This window comes from Miscanthus floridulus, chromosome 17, assembly GCF_019320115.1.
Source record: "Miscanthus floridulus cultivar M001 chromosome 17, ASM1932011v1, whole genome shotgun sequence".
Lineage (NCBI taxonomy): Eukaryota > Viridiplantae > Streptophyta > Magnoliopsida > Poales > Poaceae > Miscanthus > Miscanthus floridulus.
In genome coordinates, this window is record NC_089596.1 from 74,743,338 (window position 1) to 74,760,354 (window position 17,017).

General features: G+C 47.0%; 2 protein-coding genes across 2 annotated transcripts; one reads left to right on the forward strand and one right to left on the reverse strand.

Annotated features, from left to right (window-relative positions):
* Positions 1-1,356: 1,356 nt before the first annotated feature.
* LOC136515799 (uncharacterized) lies at positions 1,357-1,950 on the reverse strand. Its single transcript, XM_066509291.1, has one exon. The coding sequence runs from the start codon at positions 1,948-1,950 to the stop codon at positions 1,357-1,359; it is 594 nt and encodes a 197-aa protein (XP_066365388.1).
* Positions 1,951-7,878: 5,928 nt separating this feature from the next.
* Positions 7,879-9,667, forward strand: LOC136518685 (uncharacterized). Its single transcript, XM_066512367.1, has 4 exons — positions 7,879-8,086; positions 8,196-8,301; positions 8,964-9,112; positions 9,228-9,667. The coding sequence occupies exons 1-4, from the start codon at positions 7,946-7,948 to the stop codon at positions 9,321-9,323; spliced, it is 492 nt and encodes a 163-aa protein (XP_066368464.1). The 5' UTR covers positions 7,879-7,945; the 3' UTR covers positions 9,324-9,667.
* The last annotated feature ends 7,350 nt before the right edge of the window (positions 9,668-17,017 follow it).

Here is a 17,017-nt window from a genome sequence, read left to right on the forward strand (position 1 = left end):
TTACCATGGATTCTTGGGAGAAAGACAATGATGGAAACCAGAGACTTACCATTCACATCTGCTCGAAGCCTGCCCATCTCATCGCGCTACCGGGTCACCTCGGCCTCTAGGTGCCAGACCTCTTCTTAGCACTGAACGACCTTCGCGGCGAGCCTAGAAGACATGCCCTTAGCTACAACCTTTAGGTCCCTCTCCCCCTGAAGCTCATCCTCGAGGTGGTCAATCCACTGCTGAGCATCGATGCGCTCCTGGCAAGCCAGGTCAATCCCCGTGCGGAGCTCCTCTACTGCCCGGAGCAAATTGTCCTGCTCCTTCCATAGCCGCTTGGCCTCCACGATGTCCATGCACACCCTCTTGATTAGGGCCACGAGCTTCTCCTTGGCCTTATAGGCATCATCATGAGCGTCCTTCTCCCTGACTCAGAGGTTAGCCACCTCCCGGGAGGTAGGGGTAAGCTCAGTCAACTCCTAACGGGCGGCAGCGAGCTGTGTGGCCAGCCCCTTACTCCGCTGCGTCTCCTCACCAAGGAACTAGGACTTCTCCCAGCTATGGGCCATAAGGATATGCGAAGAAGACAAGACTTAGAGGCGTGGAAAGAGAACATGAGTGTCTGAAGCACGATCATATCATACCTGGCCAACCGGGGCGACAATAGCGCCCATCGAGCTCAGCTTGGTGGTTAGGGCGCGAACCGTGTCCCCAACCTCTGTGTGGACGCTGCCATATTTCCTATCCTCTGCTACGTCATCGAGGGCAGCCACCCGGACCAGAGACCGGGACATCCCCGCGCCGACCTCAAGCGACGCCGAACTCTCTTGCGGCGGTAGCTCCTCTAGAGTGGTTCCTCTAGCGATAAAGGGGGCGTGTGATGCGGACATGGAGGCCTGCCATGTCACCACATCTGCGAAGGATGCCTCAGGTGTGCCCCCTTCCATCCGCCCCACCGTGGACAAGGCCACCTGCATGAATGATAGCTCTAGCCATGCTGCCTCCACCTGCAATGTTGAGGACATGACTGAGCGTGCCACACCCACCATGGGTGCCCTGGACGCACCCTTCTCTGCCTGCTCTCCCATGGATGTAGCCATCGGCTACGCCTCCCTAGTTGATGTCGTGGCCACCCCAACACCACTCACGCTCACCACCAGCACAGCGCTAGCCAGCTCTTAGCGTGTTTGCCGGAGGAGGATCTTTTTTGGAGCGAGCCATAGGAGAGTCCCACATCCTCCGACACTACAAGGGACATGGCGGTCAGTTCGCGACAAAAATTTGTTAAGACAAAAGGATGAAAGAACTCTTGACTCACCATGACACCATCATACGAGGACATTTTGGGGCCAGCTTGCTTGACCTTGGCTACTCCTCATTGGCACATTGCCGCTTCAAACCCTCCCTCGGCTTAGAGGGCTCGGACGAATCAGAATGGCCGCCTCTCGCTGACTCCGAAGGCACCGTCGAGGGCTCAGACAGAGTGGGGCGACCTATTTCCACTGGCTTTGGCGCCACCATAGATGGCTCAAATGCTGCAGGATGGTCTGATTCCACCGACTCTGGGGCCACCGTCGAAGGCCTAGACAAGGCAAGGCGGCCTGATTTAGTCGGTTCCGAGGCCGCCACCGAAGGTCCAGATGGGGCGGGGCCATTTGATCCCACCGGCTCTAGGGGTGCGTCCTCCCCCTCCTGCCCCATGGCATGCCATAGGAAGAGCCTCGCTTGCGGCAAAGGTGAGTCCTCATCCCCGGCAGCCAGATCATCCCATGGGATGGGTGACCCGGAGCCATCCTCCTCCTCCTCCTCCTCATCCTCTTCTTCTTCCTCCTCTTCTTCCAATGAACCTTGACGCTGCTTCCCTCGCTGTAGCTTTGCTCGCTGCTTTGACCACCGTTTCTTCTCCTCATCGTCCTTCTTCTTCTTCCTTTGTTCATCCACGGCACGATTCACCGCCCTCATGGCCACGTGCTCTAGCAGCGGTGCGACAAAGTCCTAGAAGACTGACCTCACTAGTAGCTTGATGAAGTCCATGTCCGGCCGCATCATGGGATGCCTAGGATCAGGAACACAGCATCGGCCTCCCCTATGGCCCCCTTGATGTGCTACATGACCTCGCTGTCATGGAGCAGCCCCTGGGCGAGCATCATCCCAACGAGCTACGCACCGGGCGCCATCCCGTACAGCGGGAGGAAGAGCGCCATTAGTGGCGCCACCCTCCTCGTGTGATACCCCTCGATGACGCTGGCCCCGTAGAGGCCATGGGTCTTCAGGAACACGATGGCCTCAAGGAGGTCACGCATCCTCTTCTTCTCCTTGACGGGTGGCCCCCACGGCCATGACAGTAGTACCTCTTCGACCAGGTGCCCAGAGAAGACCAGCAAGGGAGCGGCAGGGCCATTCTTTAAGTAGAACCATTGCGAGTGTCATCCCTTGTTGGATCTGGAGAGCTGGCAAGGCATGTACTCGACCACCCGCTACCCCCAGAGGTGGATGCCCACGCATCCCATCAGCACCAGGGTCTCCTGGCCTCTCTCCTTCTTCTTGATCAAGGAGATGGAGAAGAAATATCTCCACAGCTCAAAGTGGGGCTCGATCCCCAGGTTCCCCTCGCACATCACGATGAAGGCCATAATGTGCTAGATCCCATTGGGGTTCAAGTGTTGCAGCTCGATTTGATAGTGGTGCAGTAGACCTTGGAAGAACGGGTGGGGAGGAACCGTGAGTCCACACTCCTGGAAGGGCACAAAGGAGACGACATAGCCGTCAGGCGGCGCAAGCGCATCCTCATAGCCGGGCACAAGTCACTCCGATGCATCAGTCCTCCCACGGAGAAGACCACGCTTGACGAGGCCCTCCATGCATGCATGGGTAACATTGGAGCGGTACCACGAATCCATGGAGGATGGAGGCGGTTGTGGAGAAGCAAAGGCGGTGGCGGAGAAGCGAAAGCTACAGATCTAGGGCTCTAGCGATGGATTAGCAAGCACGGCAGATCTGAACGGCGACGGTGGAGAAATAGAGAAGGTAAGGCTATGGTTTTGGTGTGCAGAAACGTGAAGGGTAGGCCGCTATTTATAGGATGGAGTGGGGCGAGAAGGCAAACCATCCGCCTAGGTTCATGCGCTAGTTGCGTCATGTCATGTCACCTCTCTCCAAAGATCGTGCACATGATATCTCTAGCCACGCCCTCGAAGGACATGCCGGATGATGGTTCACCCAATCGATGGGCCAAGAATCGTCGCAGGTAAGGAGGGATACAGAGCTAAAAATGCTCCTATGGCCCATTTAGGACCAAGAGTTCGAAGGCTGGCTGACCGATGGGTTCACAGCTACTCTGGGGCACCCTTAGAGCGAGGGGTGGAAAGGGATGGGCCCACTAGTGGCCAGTACCTAGGCGCATGAGCGCTGCGTACATCCCGGCTCACGTTTGAGTCTTCGTTGGTTCCCAGTCCATGGTTTTTCCTCGAAGAAAGGCAATGAGCCCTTGGGACCGGTCGAACGGACCTGAGAACTTTATGGATTGGCCACTAAGAATCTAGAGTCGGTCACCAGCTGACCCATGTCGGACCCCCGCAAACGAGAAGCCAGGGCCCCACATGGACTAGCCCGTTAACAGCTCACCGAGCACCATGTTTTGTCCATCGAGGAAAAACGTGGCATGACTCAGCCCCTCTATTTTATCAAAAAACGCTTGAGGGATGACGATCACAAAGACGAGCGGACCCTCGATTGGACTCCTACTATGCACGGGGGCTCGAGGGAAGTTAGACTCGCAAGAAGACCGAACGCGCGGTCGTAGGACGATGGTGGACTGATTGGATCCTAAGGGACCAGAATCAAGAAAAATCTTTCCTACCTCCCGAATCCTACGATTACATGCCCCCAAAAAGACCGATCATGACAAAAGGGAATCGTTGTCCTACCAAGACATGCCGTGGGCTACAAAAAGGAGGCCAAGGCCCTCAGAGTCCTTCCATCCGGAAAAGCCTCTAAAGGAGTATTCTAGTCCTCCGCAGTCTCGGGGGCTACTGTCGGGTATCGATATTAGGAATACCTAAAGCAAGGAAGTTAGCGCCCATGCTAACTCTCCTAGATGGCTCGAGACGTATTAAAAGGTCTCGCCTGACCCCGAGGCCACGGGCTCTGTCTCACCCGACCCCTTGGGTGCGGGCTCTGTCTTGCCCGACCCCAAGGACACGGGCTCCGTCTCGCTTGACCTTAAGGCCACGGGCTCCATCTTGCCCGACCCCAAGGATGCGAGTTCCGTCTCGCCCAAGGCCATGGGCTCCATCTCGTCTGACCCCAAGGACACGGGTTCCATCTCGCCCAAGGTCGCGGGATCCGTCTCGCCCGACCTTGAGGACGCGGGTCCCGTCTTGTCAGACGGGGACCCATACCGCCACCAACCACTTCAGGTCCAAGCGTATGGCCTTGAGTCAAAACTCTGACGCCAGGGAAGAGGCTGACACACATCGATGTAACCTGTGGCCATGATAGGCCATACCTAGGGATTCACATCAAGAATAGTGTTGGGCGTGTCGGTGCTATTCTGCCTAATCCTCATACGAACGTTGACAGGTGCATCAGTTCACCATGATGTCCGCCAGGACGGAGTGGAATGCCATGACCGACAAATGACGCCTACGCATGGCGCCAGTGATGAGTAGGGCCACGACATGGAGCTGTCCCTGTTGACATCTATAGGATCGATGGGACCTGCATAAAGGAGAAGAAGGACCCGACAACCCTGGAAGCCTTCTTCTCTCTCTCGTTCTTCTCCTTTTTCTCCTCTGTAACCCGTGCTTTCCCTTTGCCTATGAAAGGGGAAGCAGGGTGCCCTATGAAAGGGGAGATCAGAACACAAGAGCATGACATGAACACACGGCTGAGCGGCAAGCGAGCTCTCTGCACCCGATTCACTCCTTCCACTAGAGACTTGGGATCCTCTCCCTCTCTCGCCTGTTTGTAACCCGTACTGCAAACCAAGTGCCGATAACACGAGCAGCAGCAAACTGGATGTAGGGACGTTCCGCCCGAACCAGTATAAACCCTTGTGTCTTTCGAGCACACCATCCGAGCCAGACGCGCAAATACAAATTTACTCGTCGGTGGTTCGAAAACACCGACACGTGGGGTCTGCCCGAAGATGAGAAGACATTAGAAAGAGGGAGGGAGACTAGTGGGCCCCAGGAGTAAGTAAGTGTGAGGAAGGCGAGGAGGAAGGGGAATTTTGTCCATACAAAAATATGGAGCTATTCGTCTATTTTTTTTTGAAAGGATCTGTTCGAATGTCTATCTGTGGACCCAAAGACACGACAAGCGTACAAAATGGCATGTTCCGGGTATTTGAGAAATTATGATGGCACCAACGCTATTAAGTGAAAAGTAGTGGTGTATCTTAGAAACGTCGAACTAGGAGTCGACTTCTAGGGGCTCTGGCATGCTTAGAGCCGCTCCAACTCGTACACTGCTCATCGAAGCTGTTTTTTCCTTTTCTCCAAATGAACTAGGAGTCGTGAGAATTTACTCATTTTAGCTCCTCTAGCTCTGGCTCCTCAGTCACTGTAGCACAAAGCCGGAGATAGCAGCAGCCTGACCAAACAAACCCTTAGTACCAACGGCTAGATTAAAAGAGTCGGGTTTATTATACAGAGTTTGAACTTTCATGAATTTTGTCATCCGTAACCTTATGCATTCTGTTATCATTGGATATTTTTATCCGTAAGATATGATAAGATGATGGAAATGATTAATTTTTTTACTCGTGTATGGGTACGACAGATTAAGAGCATCTGATTCTGATTCTCTATGGAAGTTGATTCTATGAGAGAAGGGGTTTCGTGGCTGAAACTGAAAGTGTTTTTTCTTTAATTCTTTAGTATAAACTCTCAAAATCACGATAGAGAATCACTTCACAGAATCAGGATAAACTACTTTTTAGCTCTCAGCCTCTTGGTTTATTTCAAAAAATCACTTCGCAGAATTAACGGAGAATCCCTTCTCTCTGAAAAACTGTTTAACAGAGCTCCTGCTAGATTCATCAGAGAAACAACTCTAGGAGCTCTACCAAACAAGACCTTAGCAAGTGAAATTTTATCTAACAGAATGTGGGTATGAGATGACACTATCTAATGCATATATTTATATTGTCATCTTTAGCTCGATACTTGGATGATTAATGGTTTAATTTGATCATACTCACTACATCAATATTTATATAGTTTTAGAAAAAAAATCGACATTTGGAAGTTGTAAAAAACAAATAAATTGTAGGGAGAAATAAAGTCATACTAATTTTGACTTTGTGAGACTTGTTATATTGGATATCTACTGTCTTTAATATATTTTGTCCTTTTGTTCTTGACGTACATTCGATATCTACATATTCGAGTTCATATTGAATATAATTTATGTACTGTGGGGCGAACTGAGTGTAACTCAGCCGTATCTTGTAATGGTTGTGTTTTCTAGGCCTAGTTTAGATTGCCTCAAAATTCCAAGTTTTTTTACTCTCTTTTCATCACATCAATTTTTAGACGCATGTATGGAGTATTAAATGTAGGTAAAAAAATAACTAATTGCACAGTTTGGTTGTAAATCACGAGACGAATCTTTTGAGCCTAGTTAGTCCATGATCGGACAAAGTTTGTCAAATACAAATAAAACGTGCTACAGTATCCAGGTTAAAAAAAAATTTTTGCAATCTAAACCAGGCCCTAGTTTATTTCAATGTTAACAATGTTGTTTTTTTAGTGATAGATGTGGTTCTAGCAAGACGTTTATCGTGATTCTGTCAATTTTAAGATTTTTGATCCAGTCTATCAACAGTGTATTCATAGGAGTAGAATGTGTGTGCATGTGTCATTTGGTCTATAAGGATAAATGTTCATATGCATGACAGACGACTGCGCCGTGTTTTGAAAAAAAAAAAACTCAGGTATGTCAAGATGTCTAAGACATGGCAAAAATGATGGTGTTATACTATCATCATTGTTTAATTGCAAAGGCCCCGTTCGGCTTACCTTATAATCCACACTATTTAGCTTGTTTTTTTAACCAGAATAATATTTTTTTCTCACAATAATTCAGCCAGAACAGTGTTTTTCAGCCATTTCGGTCAAGTTTCAGCAAGCCGAACAGGACCGAAATAGGTTAGAAATTGTGTCAGCATAAAAAATGAGGAATTATGAAGCAAGGGCAAACACATGCTTTTAAACCGATCCGACCTTAGGTGAAAAAATATTGGATTCTAGTGACAACAATCCGATCCTCTACCCTGCATTCTTTTGACCAAGACCCAACGCGCTATCTCATCTCTCCTTCCTAATAGCAATAAAACTTTTCACTTGAGAGCCAAAATAAGTGTGTGAGTCAACTAATTTTAATTTCATCGTAAAATAAGACCAGGCTTAGTGAGAGTTTGATACCCCTGTTTCCTAAACTTTGAGGTGTTTAAAAAAATGCCATCTTATGAAACTTTTATCACCTCTCTTTATTTAAACTATACCATGTTAGCTTATTTAGTGTCTAGAAACTCTCATTAAGACTGACTTAGGCGTACATCTCGTATTTTGAGAAGTCAACAATTCTAAGTTTTATTAAATATATATAAAAATACTAATATTTATATGATACTAAATAGACATCAATACCTATAAAAAAAAGACACCAATAGATTAATCACATTATAATTTTCATAAAAATATATTTAAATATATAAAAGTTAATATTGTTTTTTTTAAATTGAGGTAACTTAAGGACGTTTGACTCCACGAAGTATGAAATTTGGACAAAGAGAGTATATATATACGGAACTACATAAGTTGCTCCCGAAGAGGGGATGCCTGAATTTTTTTTAAAAAAAAACTCGACAGGCTAACTCTGCTCTTCGCCTCTTTCCTTTCCGAAGAAAACTGGTCAGTCCGACTCAGAGCTCCGCCGCGCGCGTCAGCCGATGGAGGAGCTGCAGGCCGCCGTGACGGCGCACCTGGACCAGGTGTCGGGCCTCGTGCAGGCTCTCTCCTCCGAGCTCCGCCGCGGCATGGGGCCCGCCGCCGACAACCTGCGCGCCTTCATCTGCGCCGTCGACTGGACGGTACTATTCTCTCCGGATCCCCTAATAGGAGATCACATCCGGATCACCAAGACTTTTTTCCCCCTCTCTCTCACTTCCAGAGCTGACAAAGAATGTGCTACTGTTTCAGGAGCCATGGCTCATGTGCTTGATGGCATTCCATGTGGTTCTGCTGCTCACTGCTGTAGGGTTCAGGAGGAATGCCAACTTCCAGCTATTCTTGTTATTTCTTGCTTGTGAGTCTTTTGTTCCTTCTGTTATTACTAAGCATGCATTGCATATGAGCAAGTTCATCGTTGCTGAGGGAAAGAGTATACGATTCCATCAACATTCAACAGCAAGAATTGCCTGATGCCGATAAATTAGTAGTTTCAAATTTCGTCAGCACAATTTCTAAACCAGGTTTATTTTGTTTAGCTCTTTTCCTTTGGTGCCATTTGATTCAGACCCTTCGTCTGAAATAAAATCAATGGGGGGAAATTAATCTTGACATTGATTTCGATCATATTATTCAGTAATAGGCCAAGAGCAATTTAGATGTTTATACACCAATTTATTAATATCACTGGCTAGTGCATATCTCACTAACTAAAGTAAATAAATTAGTTTCTTCAACACTGACACACTTATGAAAAAAGTTCCCTTCTTTTAGCAATTGGATGAATGCTAGTGTGTCCTCCTTATTCCACATCATTTTCTTACTGTCTCATTTAGAGTTCTAATGCTATAATGACATGAATTATTTCTGTATTTGGATGAAGAAACCAATGATGGTATGAATATTATCTCACATTATCTTGCAACACTAAATTACAGTGAGATTTCGAAGATTGGGAATTTGGAACCTCATATTTTGATTTGCTTTGGCTCTGATCAGGTTCATGGTTTACCTATGCAGATTCAGGAGTGTATCTAGCTGAAAAGATGAACAGATACCTGGGAGAGCACTGGAAGAGCTTTACCAGTCGGAATTATTTTGACCGTTCTGGAGTTTTCATCTCTGTCGTCTGGTCTGGGCCCCTTATCTTCATATCTATTGTCAGTGTGGTTAGTAAAAATCTGGCTTACCCTGATGTAAAGGTTTCTGTTCATTACATTCAGCTGTTTATTTGCAATTTAGCTTATATATGTTGCTTATCTTTCTACTCTTTGTCCATTCCAGATTATCAGCCTCATTGCATTATGTCAATTGATGGTGAAATGGAAGAGAGCAGAACTTAGGCACCGGGCTCGACTTGCTCGCGACAAGAAGGATTGAGAGAAGAGAAAAAAAATCCATATGATGGGAGAATCGAATGATTTAGTGATGTTGAACTTTTATAAAGTTTGTGTGTTGCTTCTCAGAAGGGCACTCAAGAATCAAGTGCTGGAAATCCTGGATGAGCGAGGAGTGTCTACAGCTATTGCCCTTGCTGATCATGATTTCCTGTAGCAGCTGGGCATACTTCATCAAAAAATAGATATGGTACCTGCCTCTATCTTGTTTTACATTGTAGATGCAAACATGGATGTAATCTTTATTGAAATTGCCAAAAATTTGTAGAACAAAGTCTTGCTGTTTTGTTTCCCATCACAAATATGAAATATGAGACGTTTTTAGGATCGCTTGAACTTATTAGCCTGGCTTATCAGCTATGATACAGTATTTTTCTCTCACAACAAATCAGCGAACAGTACTTTTCAGCCTGGCTTATCAGCAAAACGAACATTGTCTGAAGTCAACAATTCGAAACTTTGACCATAAGTTGTTTTTTGTGTATTGAGTTTCAACATGGAAGTGATACGAGTACATTTGCCTTGAAAAACAATTTTATAGAAGTATATATTTGTTACAATACAAAGATATATTAGAAAAAGAATTAGGGCCAAAAGTCTAGACTCGTAGAATTTATACAACTTAAAAACAATCGTTGACTTCAGACAACATCAAAATGCAGTTTGTCTGTGACTAGAGGGAGAACGGTTGGCATTGAACAAATGCTAGGAAGTATCCTCAAGAAAATAGAAAAATGAGAATCCAAATGTTCAGCTGGATCTTTTACTTATTAGCAAATTTTGCGCGAACGGGTCTGTAGTCTACTGGGTGCACATTTGGGATTTTTAATCCTTTTTTAAACAATATTTTAATACTAATAAAAAAGGTATTTGCAAATCTATCCCTTTTGGTCGTGCTAGCGCGACTGCACCACTTTGTTGCGCCACATGCGCTGGCGCGACAAGGGGTGCCACGATGGCACACATCGTTGACCGGAGTTGGCGTGGCGTTCCATGGGGCCCGCCCTGTCGCGCCAGAGACTCAGGCGCGATAGGCTTGTCACGCCAGGAGGGCTGGCGCGACAGGGTCATATACGACATGGCCGGCCTGGCCTATTTTCCTTTCTCTCTCTTTCTCCCTCTCCTTCACTCCGCGCGCCTGGGTGCCGCCGCCACCGCCGCCGCCACCCCGTGTCCCCGGCCGCCCCAGCCATCTGAGCTCGTGCCGCCGGCGAGTTGAGCGGATGCTCCTACTACCCTCTCTCTCCCTCTTCCTCGTGCGGTAGGGGAGCGGCGCCAGGGGGAGCAGGCGGGCTCCCCGCGTCGTGGGCGCGTTGCCGGCGCGCCTTGTTGCGGCGACGCCGCCAACGAGGTTTGTCCCAGCGTGGTCCGCGACCTCCCTGCTCCATGGACTCAAGTACACCGACAGGTTGATCTTCCTCCCTCTTTTTCTTAATTTCTTGCCTCATGAGTTTGAAGAATAGGGTTAGGAAATTAGGGATGGTGACAATGTTTTGATCATTGCTTGTTAGTATTTGATACGTAGATTAGGTTTAGGATATACTCTGCCCATGGATTGGACGTAAACTACATGTTGCATGGACTTTGGTAGTTGGTGCATGGTGGATTTAGATCGGAATGTTTATTGCCTTTGTTGACATCACTGTGAAGTTTTTGTTATTGTAGTGTATTAGTGAATGGATATGATTTATTTCTGAAATGCGTAGTTCATGTGTTGGTTCATATTTTGTAGATGGATCGGTTAGTGCGATTATTTCATGGTGGCAAAGTGAAAGGAAACGGGGAGTTCGAAAGCAAGCATGAACATGTTGAGTTCTTTAGTGGACCTCCTACCTTTGATGCTTTGGTTAGCAAGTGCCGGGATAAATTTGGATGACCAGTAAGCTTGAGAGGCAGATTTGACTGTGGGAAGGAACGGGCACATTATGTGTTGATGCCTTTGTCATGTGAGGATGAATGGAAGAACTACATAGAGGTTGTCAAGAGTAGCAGTGTTAGGTGCTTGGAAGTTGTGAAGGGTTCTAGCCGAAGTGTGGTGGCTATGGATGATAGTGTTGATGTGGAGCCCGTAGAGAACCTTACCCAAGACGAAGAATTGCAGGCGATTGTCGTTAGAGAAGTTGATAGGTCATGTGAGCCCGGTGCCTTAAATGATGATTTCGATGAAGAAACATTTGATGAGGACAATGGCAATGGAGATGGAACACATGATATGGACGACATATCCCAAGGATCGGAGGATGACGAAGTTGATGTTGCCTCCGCGGACGAAGATGACTTTACTTTGGGGCCAAGTACTTTGGATGATGTGTTGGAGGATGAGTACAGGTCTGAGGCTAGTAGCGAGGACGAAAGTGATTGTTGTGAGGGAGGGTTTCCGGACGCAATAGGAGTCCTAGCTGATGAGTCATTGAGAATGGAGTACAATGACGTCAAATTGAGGCAATTGGAGGCTGCCCATGTGGAGGTACCCTCTGTACCAAATTTCATGGACATTAGTATGGTTGACCAGGCAATATGTGATCAGTTTGTCGTTGTTGGCCGATGATGTACCAGATAGTGAGGAGGTTGAGATTCAGAAGGGAATGGTATTTGATACGTTGGAGCATCTCAAGTATTTCCTGATGGATTATGCTGTTCGGTTTCACAGGTCGTATTATGTGGGCCACTCGGACAAGAACAAGAGGTACACGGTCCTCTACAAGAATGGATGTGGATGGGGTCTATGGGCTCAGAGGCAGAGAAATGAAAAGTGGAAGATTCGCAATGTGAGGCAACCTCACATGTGTCGATCTTCGAAGCCGAAGGGTGTGCACGCCCAAAACACAGCCCGCTACCTTGGTCGTCGTCTTATTGGCACGGTTAGGGCCGATAGTGACACATCTGTTTCAAGCATGATCGAGACCATATTTGGGTGTTCATTGGTTATAGAGTGAACTACTAAAAGGCATGGCGGGCAAAGCAGCATGTTATAGAGTTGCTATGGGGCAATTGGAAAGAGGCGTACAACCAAGTTCCTTGGATTCTAAGTGCCATGAAACACTACAATCCAGGCCTTAGGTGGTATCCTTATGTGGGTCACAATGTGATGGACGTAGATGGCGTTCCGAAGCATGTTCTATAGAGAGTTTTTTGGTGTTTTGCTCATTCTGTGGAGGCCTTCAAGCATTGTCGTCCCTTAGTACTTGTTGATGGTACATTCTTGACAGGCAACTACAGGGGTGTATTGATGATTGTCATTGGAGTGGACCCGGACAATCAACTTGTCCCTTTAGCATTCGCTTTGGTTGAGGGTGAGAACAACGACAACTGGTGTTGGTTCTTGAAGTTTGTGAGACAAAATTGCTCCGTTCATCTCAGAACATATGCATGATCTCAGATCGGCATCACGGTCTGTTGATAGCTATGAAAGAGGATGTAGATGGATGCCCTCCTCTCGAGCATCGGTGGTGCATGAGGCACTTTGCTACTAACATATGGAGGAGGCAGAATAAAAAGGAGGTAGTGCAGAAGTTGAAGTCACTATATGGGTGTCGAACCAAGGAAAAGTTTGAAGAGACACTTGTGGAGTTATAGAAGGTCCTCAATGGTAGGGCAAAGAGTTGGCTTGAGGATCAGATGTCTCAAAGGGACAAGTGGGCTCTTGCATTCGATGCTAGAGGACTTCGGTACAGTGTGATGACTACCAATTGTTCAGAATCGTTCAACAAGGTGTTCAAGGGTATCCGTGTAGTCCTTGTGTCAGGTATTGTGGAGTACTTGTTCAGGAAGTGCAATGAATACTTTGTCAATCGTTGGAACATAGCAAAGGCATCCAAAGAGAAATGGGGTAGAGCCGGTAGAAAACACTTGGATCTCTCAGAGACGATAGCTTCCAACCAAGTGGGGGAGACCTTTGGGCCATCGAGATTAGTGTACAATATCAAGTCATCCGGAGGAATGAACTCGGGGGGCGAGAAGTACGGTGGTAGGAATTATAGGGTGGACCTTGAGAAAGCCGAATGCTCTTGTAACATTCCATAACTCCTCCATGTCCCTTGCTCCCATGTCATTACAGCTTGTAGATGCAGGGGTCTAGACCACGAAAGTGAAAAGTTCATGTCTCCTTTTTACGTCATGTCAAACACTCTCAAAGTGTGGGAGTCGAGCTTCGAGCCTTACCTAGATCCGACACAAAGGCCCACATACTACGAGTTGGATTATGTTCCCGGCCCGAACCTTCTGAAGACAAAGAAGGGTAGAAGGAAGAAAAAGTAGCTCTGAGGAGTTATGAATGCATCGAACGGGTATGGTGAAGATATGTATGGTTTTGGCGACTTTGATGAGGCACCGGGATAGGTCCATTGCTCCAAATGCCACAAAACCGGTCATAACGCTGCCACACATAAGAAGCGTAAGAAGTCAAAGAAATTAGAAACATGGAATGGGAGTCATAGTGGTTCTGTAAGTGCAATCAAGCTCTATTGTGGGTTTTGGCATTGATGACCACCAAATTAGAGGACTAATGAGATTTATCGAGATGACAAGCAGGGAATCGAAAAATGAGGATGATGTACAGGTTGCAGGTGTCCTAATTACAAAAGGTGGCCAGACCTAGCTCAAAGGAAGTTTAAATTCTTTTATGTTTTGAAATTGAGTTTAGGGAAAGCCGTACTATTAAGAGGGATTTTAGGATAGTTGGTCAACTGTTGAACCAGATGCTCAAATTCACAGATTTACATCCTCCCACCTAGTCAAAGCAGCCAGCCAAATTTCATAAAAGTTTACCTGTTTTGGCTAGGGCGGCAGTGCCGCCCTGTTAAGAGCGGTAGTGCCGCCCTTAACTGATCGTTGGGCTCGAGGGGTATTTATACCCTTCAGGCCCGGCCCACAATGGTCATCTTCTTCACTCAGTCATTCTGCTCGAAACAAGACAGAACCAAAGTTCACTTCTCTCCTCCATTGTTGCTCCACCATCCCTCAAGCAAATCCTTGATTCCAACCATCAAAACTTGAGACAAAAGGTAGCAAAACTCGATTGGAGAGTAGATCCACTGATTCCCTAAGTCTAAGAGCATTTGGTTCACGTTTGGCCGGCAGTTCTAGGGTTTGTTACTCTTGGAGCTTGCTCCTAGCCGGCTAGGCGTCGCCCTTGCGCTTGCTAACTCTTGTGGCAGCCTTGGGAGGTTTGTAACCTCATTCAAAAGCTAAGAAATCACCTCTCACCTCAAGAGTTCGCTCTCTTGATTTGAGAACGAGGGTAAGGCAAGCCTTTGTGGTAAGCCCAAGCCTTTTATGGCTTCCTCAACAACGTAGACTTAGGCAAACCTTTATGGTGAGCTGAACCACGGGATAAATCTTGTGTCTCGCGTGCTTCATATTGTTTACTTGCTGGTTTAGCTCATTGCTAGCTGTTGTTAGGGTTTAGTTGCTCGATCCACTCTTGTGTGGAGTTTCTATGGTATTCAGTCTTCGAACTGGATCTTGTCTTTCTATTGCAGGATTAAGCAGCTAGTGGGGTCAGGTTCATCTCTGTAAAATCTCAACTATATTAGATTTATATTCATAGATCGGCAGTGCCACCCTGAAAGGCCGGCAGTGCCGCCCTCTGTTCTAACAGGGTTTTGAGTTGATTTTTTATAGGCCTATTCACCCCCTCTAGGCCTCCTTCATCTTACTGTAGATCCTACAAGTGGTATCAAAGCGAGGTTGCTTCATATACGCTTCACCGCGTGAAGTATGGAAGAAGGAGGAGGTTCGAGGACCGTTCACGATGTGGACGCAAGTGGTGTGCACGTCGAGGATGTCGACAGCAGCAGCGAGCTGTCCATGTCGATAGCAAGTGACGCCACCATCAAAGAAGCCAATACCACCGATGCCAAAAGAAGAAAGGAAAGAAAAGAAAGAAAAGCCGCCAAAATCACAGCAAGAGAAGCTAGAGAAAAGAAGGAAGAGCAGCGGCTCATGGAAAAGAAGAAGAGAAAAGAAGCTAGAAGAATCGCAAGAGAGGCAAGAGCCAAGAGAAGGGCAGCAAGAGTGAAAGCTCTAGTTTGGTTTTGGTTAATTGATGAAACCCTAAGTGCTAACCTAGTTTATCAAGATGATTATGAGATAGGTAGCACTACTCCAAGTGATGAAGCAATGGTGAAGATCATGACAATGGTGATGGCATGGTGATGGTCAAATGCTTAAACTTGGAAAAGAAGAAAGAGAAAAACAAAAGGCTCAAGGCAAAGATATAAAATGTAGGAGCCATTTTGTTTTAGTGATCAAGACACTTAGTAAGTGTGATCACATTTAGGATAGATAGTCGTACTATTAAGAGGAGTGAAACTCGTATCGAAATGCGGTTATCAAAGTGCCACTAGATGCTCTAATTCATTGCATATGTATTTAGGATCTAGTGGAGTACTAACACCCTTGAAAATGTTTGTGAAAATATGCTAACACATGTGCACAAGATGATATACTTGGTGGTTGGCACATTTGAGCAAGGGTGAAGAAGACAGAGGAGATGCCAGCGTCGATCAGGTGACTGAACGCTGGATCTGAATGCACCGGACGCTGACTGCCTGCGTCCGGTCACGCTGACTTGGCGGTACAGTAGCTAGGGTAAACCATCGGACGCCGAGCCGCGTCCGGTCGAGGTGGACCAGACGCGTCCGATCGAGGAAAAACGGTTTTGGACCCTTACTGTACTCGACCGGACGCTGAAGCTCCAGCGTCCGGTCAGTTTAGCTGGAGCGTCCGGTCAGCACTTAGCCATTGTGATCTGACGGTTCAGTTTTAACTCAGAATGACACGTGGCATAAAATAGTGGACCGGACGCTGAGTCCAGGGTCCGGTCAGTATGACCGGAGCGTCCGGTCAGAGCGTGTTTTTCCCAGTGAGGGGGTATAACGGCTCTATTTGATGGGGGCTTCTATTTAAAGCCCCTTGGCCGGCTGTAGCTCTAACTCTTGCACATTTCATTGACATAGCAACCTTGTGAGCTTAGCCAAAGCCCTCCCACTCATCTCCATCATTGATCCATTATCTTTGTGAGATTGGGAGAGAATCCAAGTGCATTGCTTGAGTGATTGCATCTAGAGGCACTTAGTATTCGTGTTGCGCTGTGGATTTCACTTGTTTCTCTTGGTGGTTGTCACCACCTAGACGGCTCGGTGCAGCGGTGGAGGATCGGCATGAGTTGGTGATTGTTCGTGGCTGCCTTCGGTGATTGTGAGGGGAGTTGTACCTTCCCCGACGGAGTGCCAAAAGGTAACTCTAGTAAATTGCTCGTGCCATTGAGTTACCTCACTTATGGGTCGGTTCTTGCAGTGTCCTATCGTGTGGATGAGGTTTGTGAAATACCTCTTAGCCGTCGAACCACCAAGTGTTGGTCGACACAACGGGGACGAGCGTGTTGGCAAGCACGTAAACCTCGGAAGAAAATCGATTGTCTCTTGTCTTTGGCATTCTCCCGATGATTGGCTATATATTCATCTTATGATTGGTTCATCCCCGACACGGCGGTAAAATCACCATACTCACTTATTTACATTCTTGTAAACTAGTTGATACAAGCTCTTTAGTGTAATTAGAATTGAGAGCTTGCTTTATTATTTACATTCATCTAGTTGAGCTCTTTAGAGTAGCAAGTTTGTGTGCCTAAGTAATCATTGCAACTAGAATTGTTGAATAGGTGGCTTGCAACCC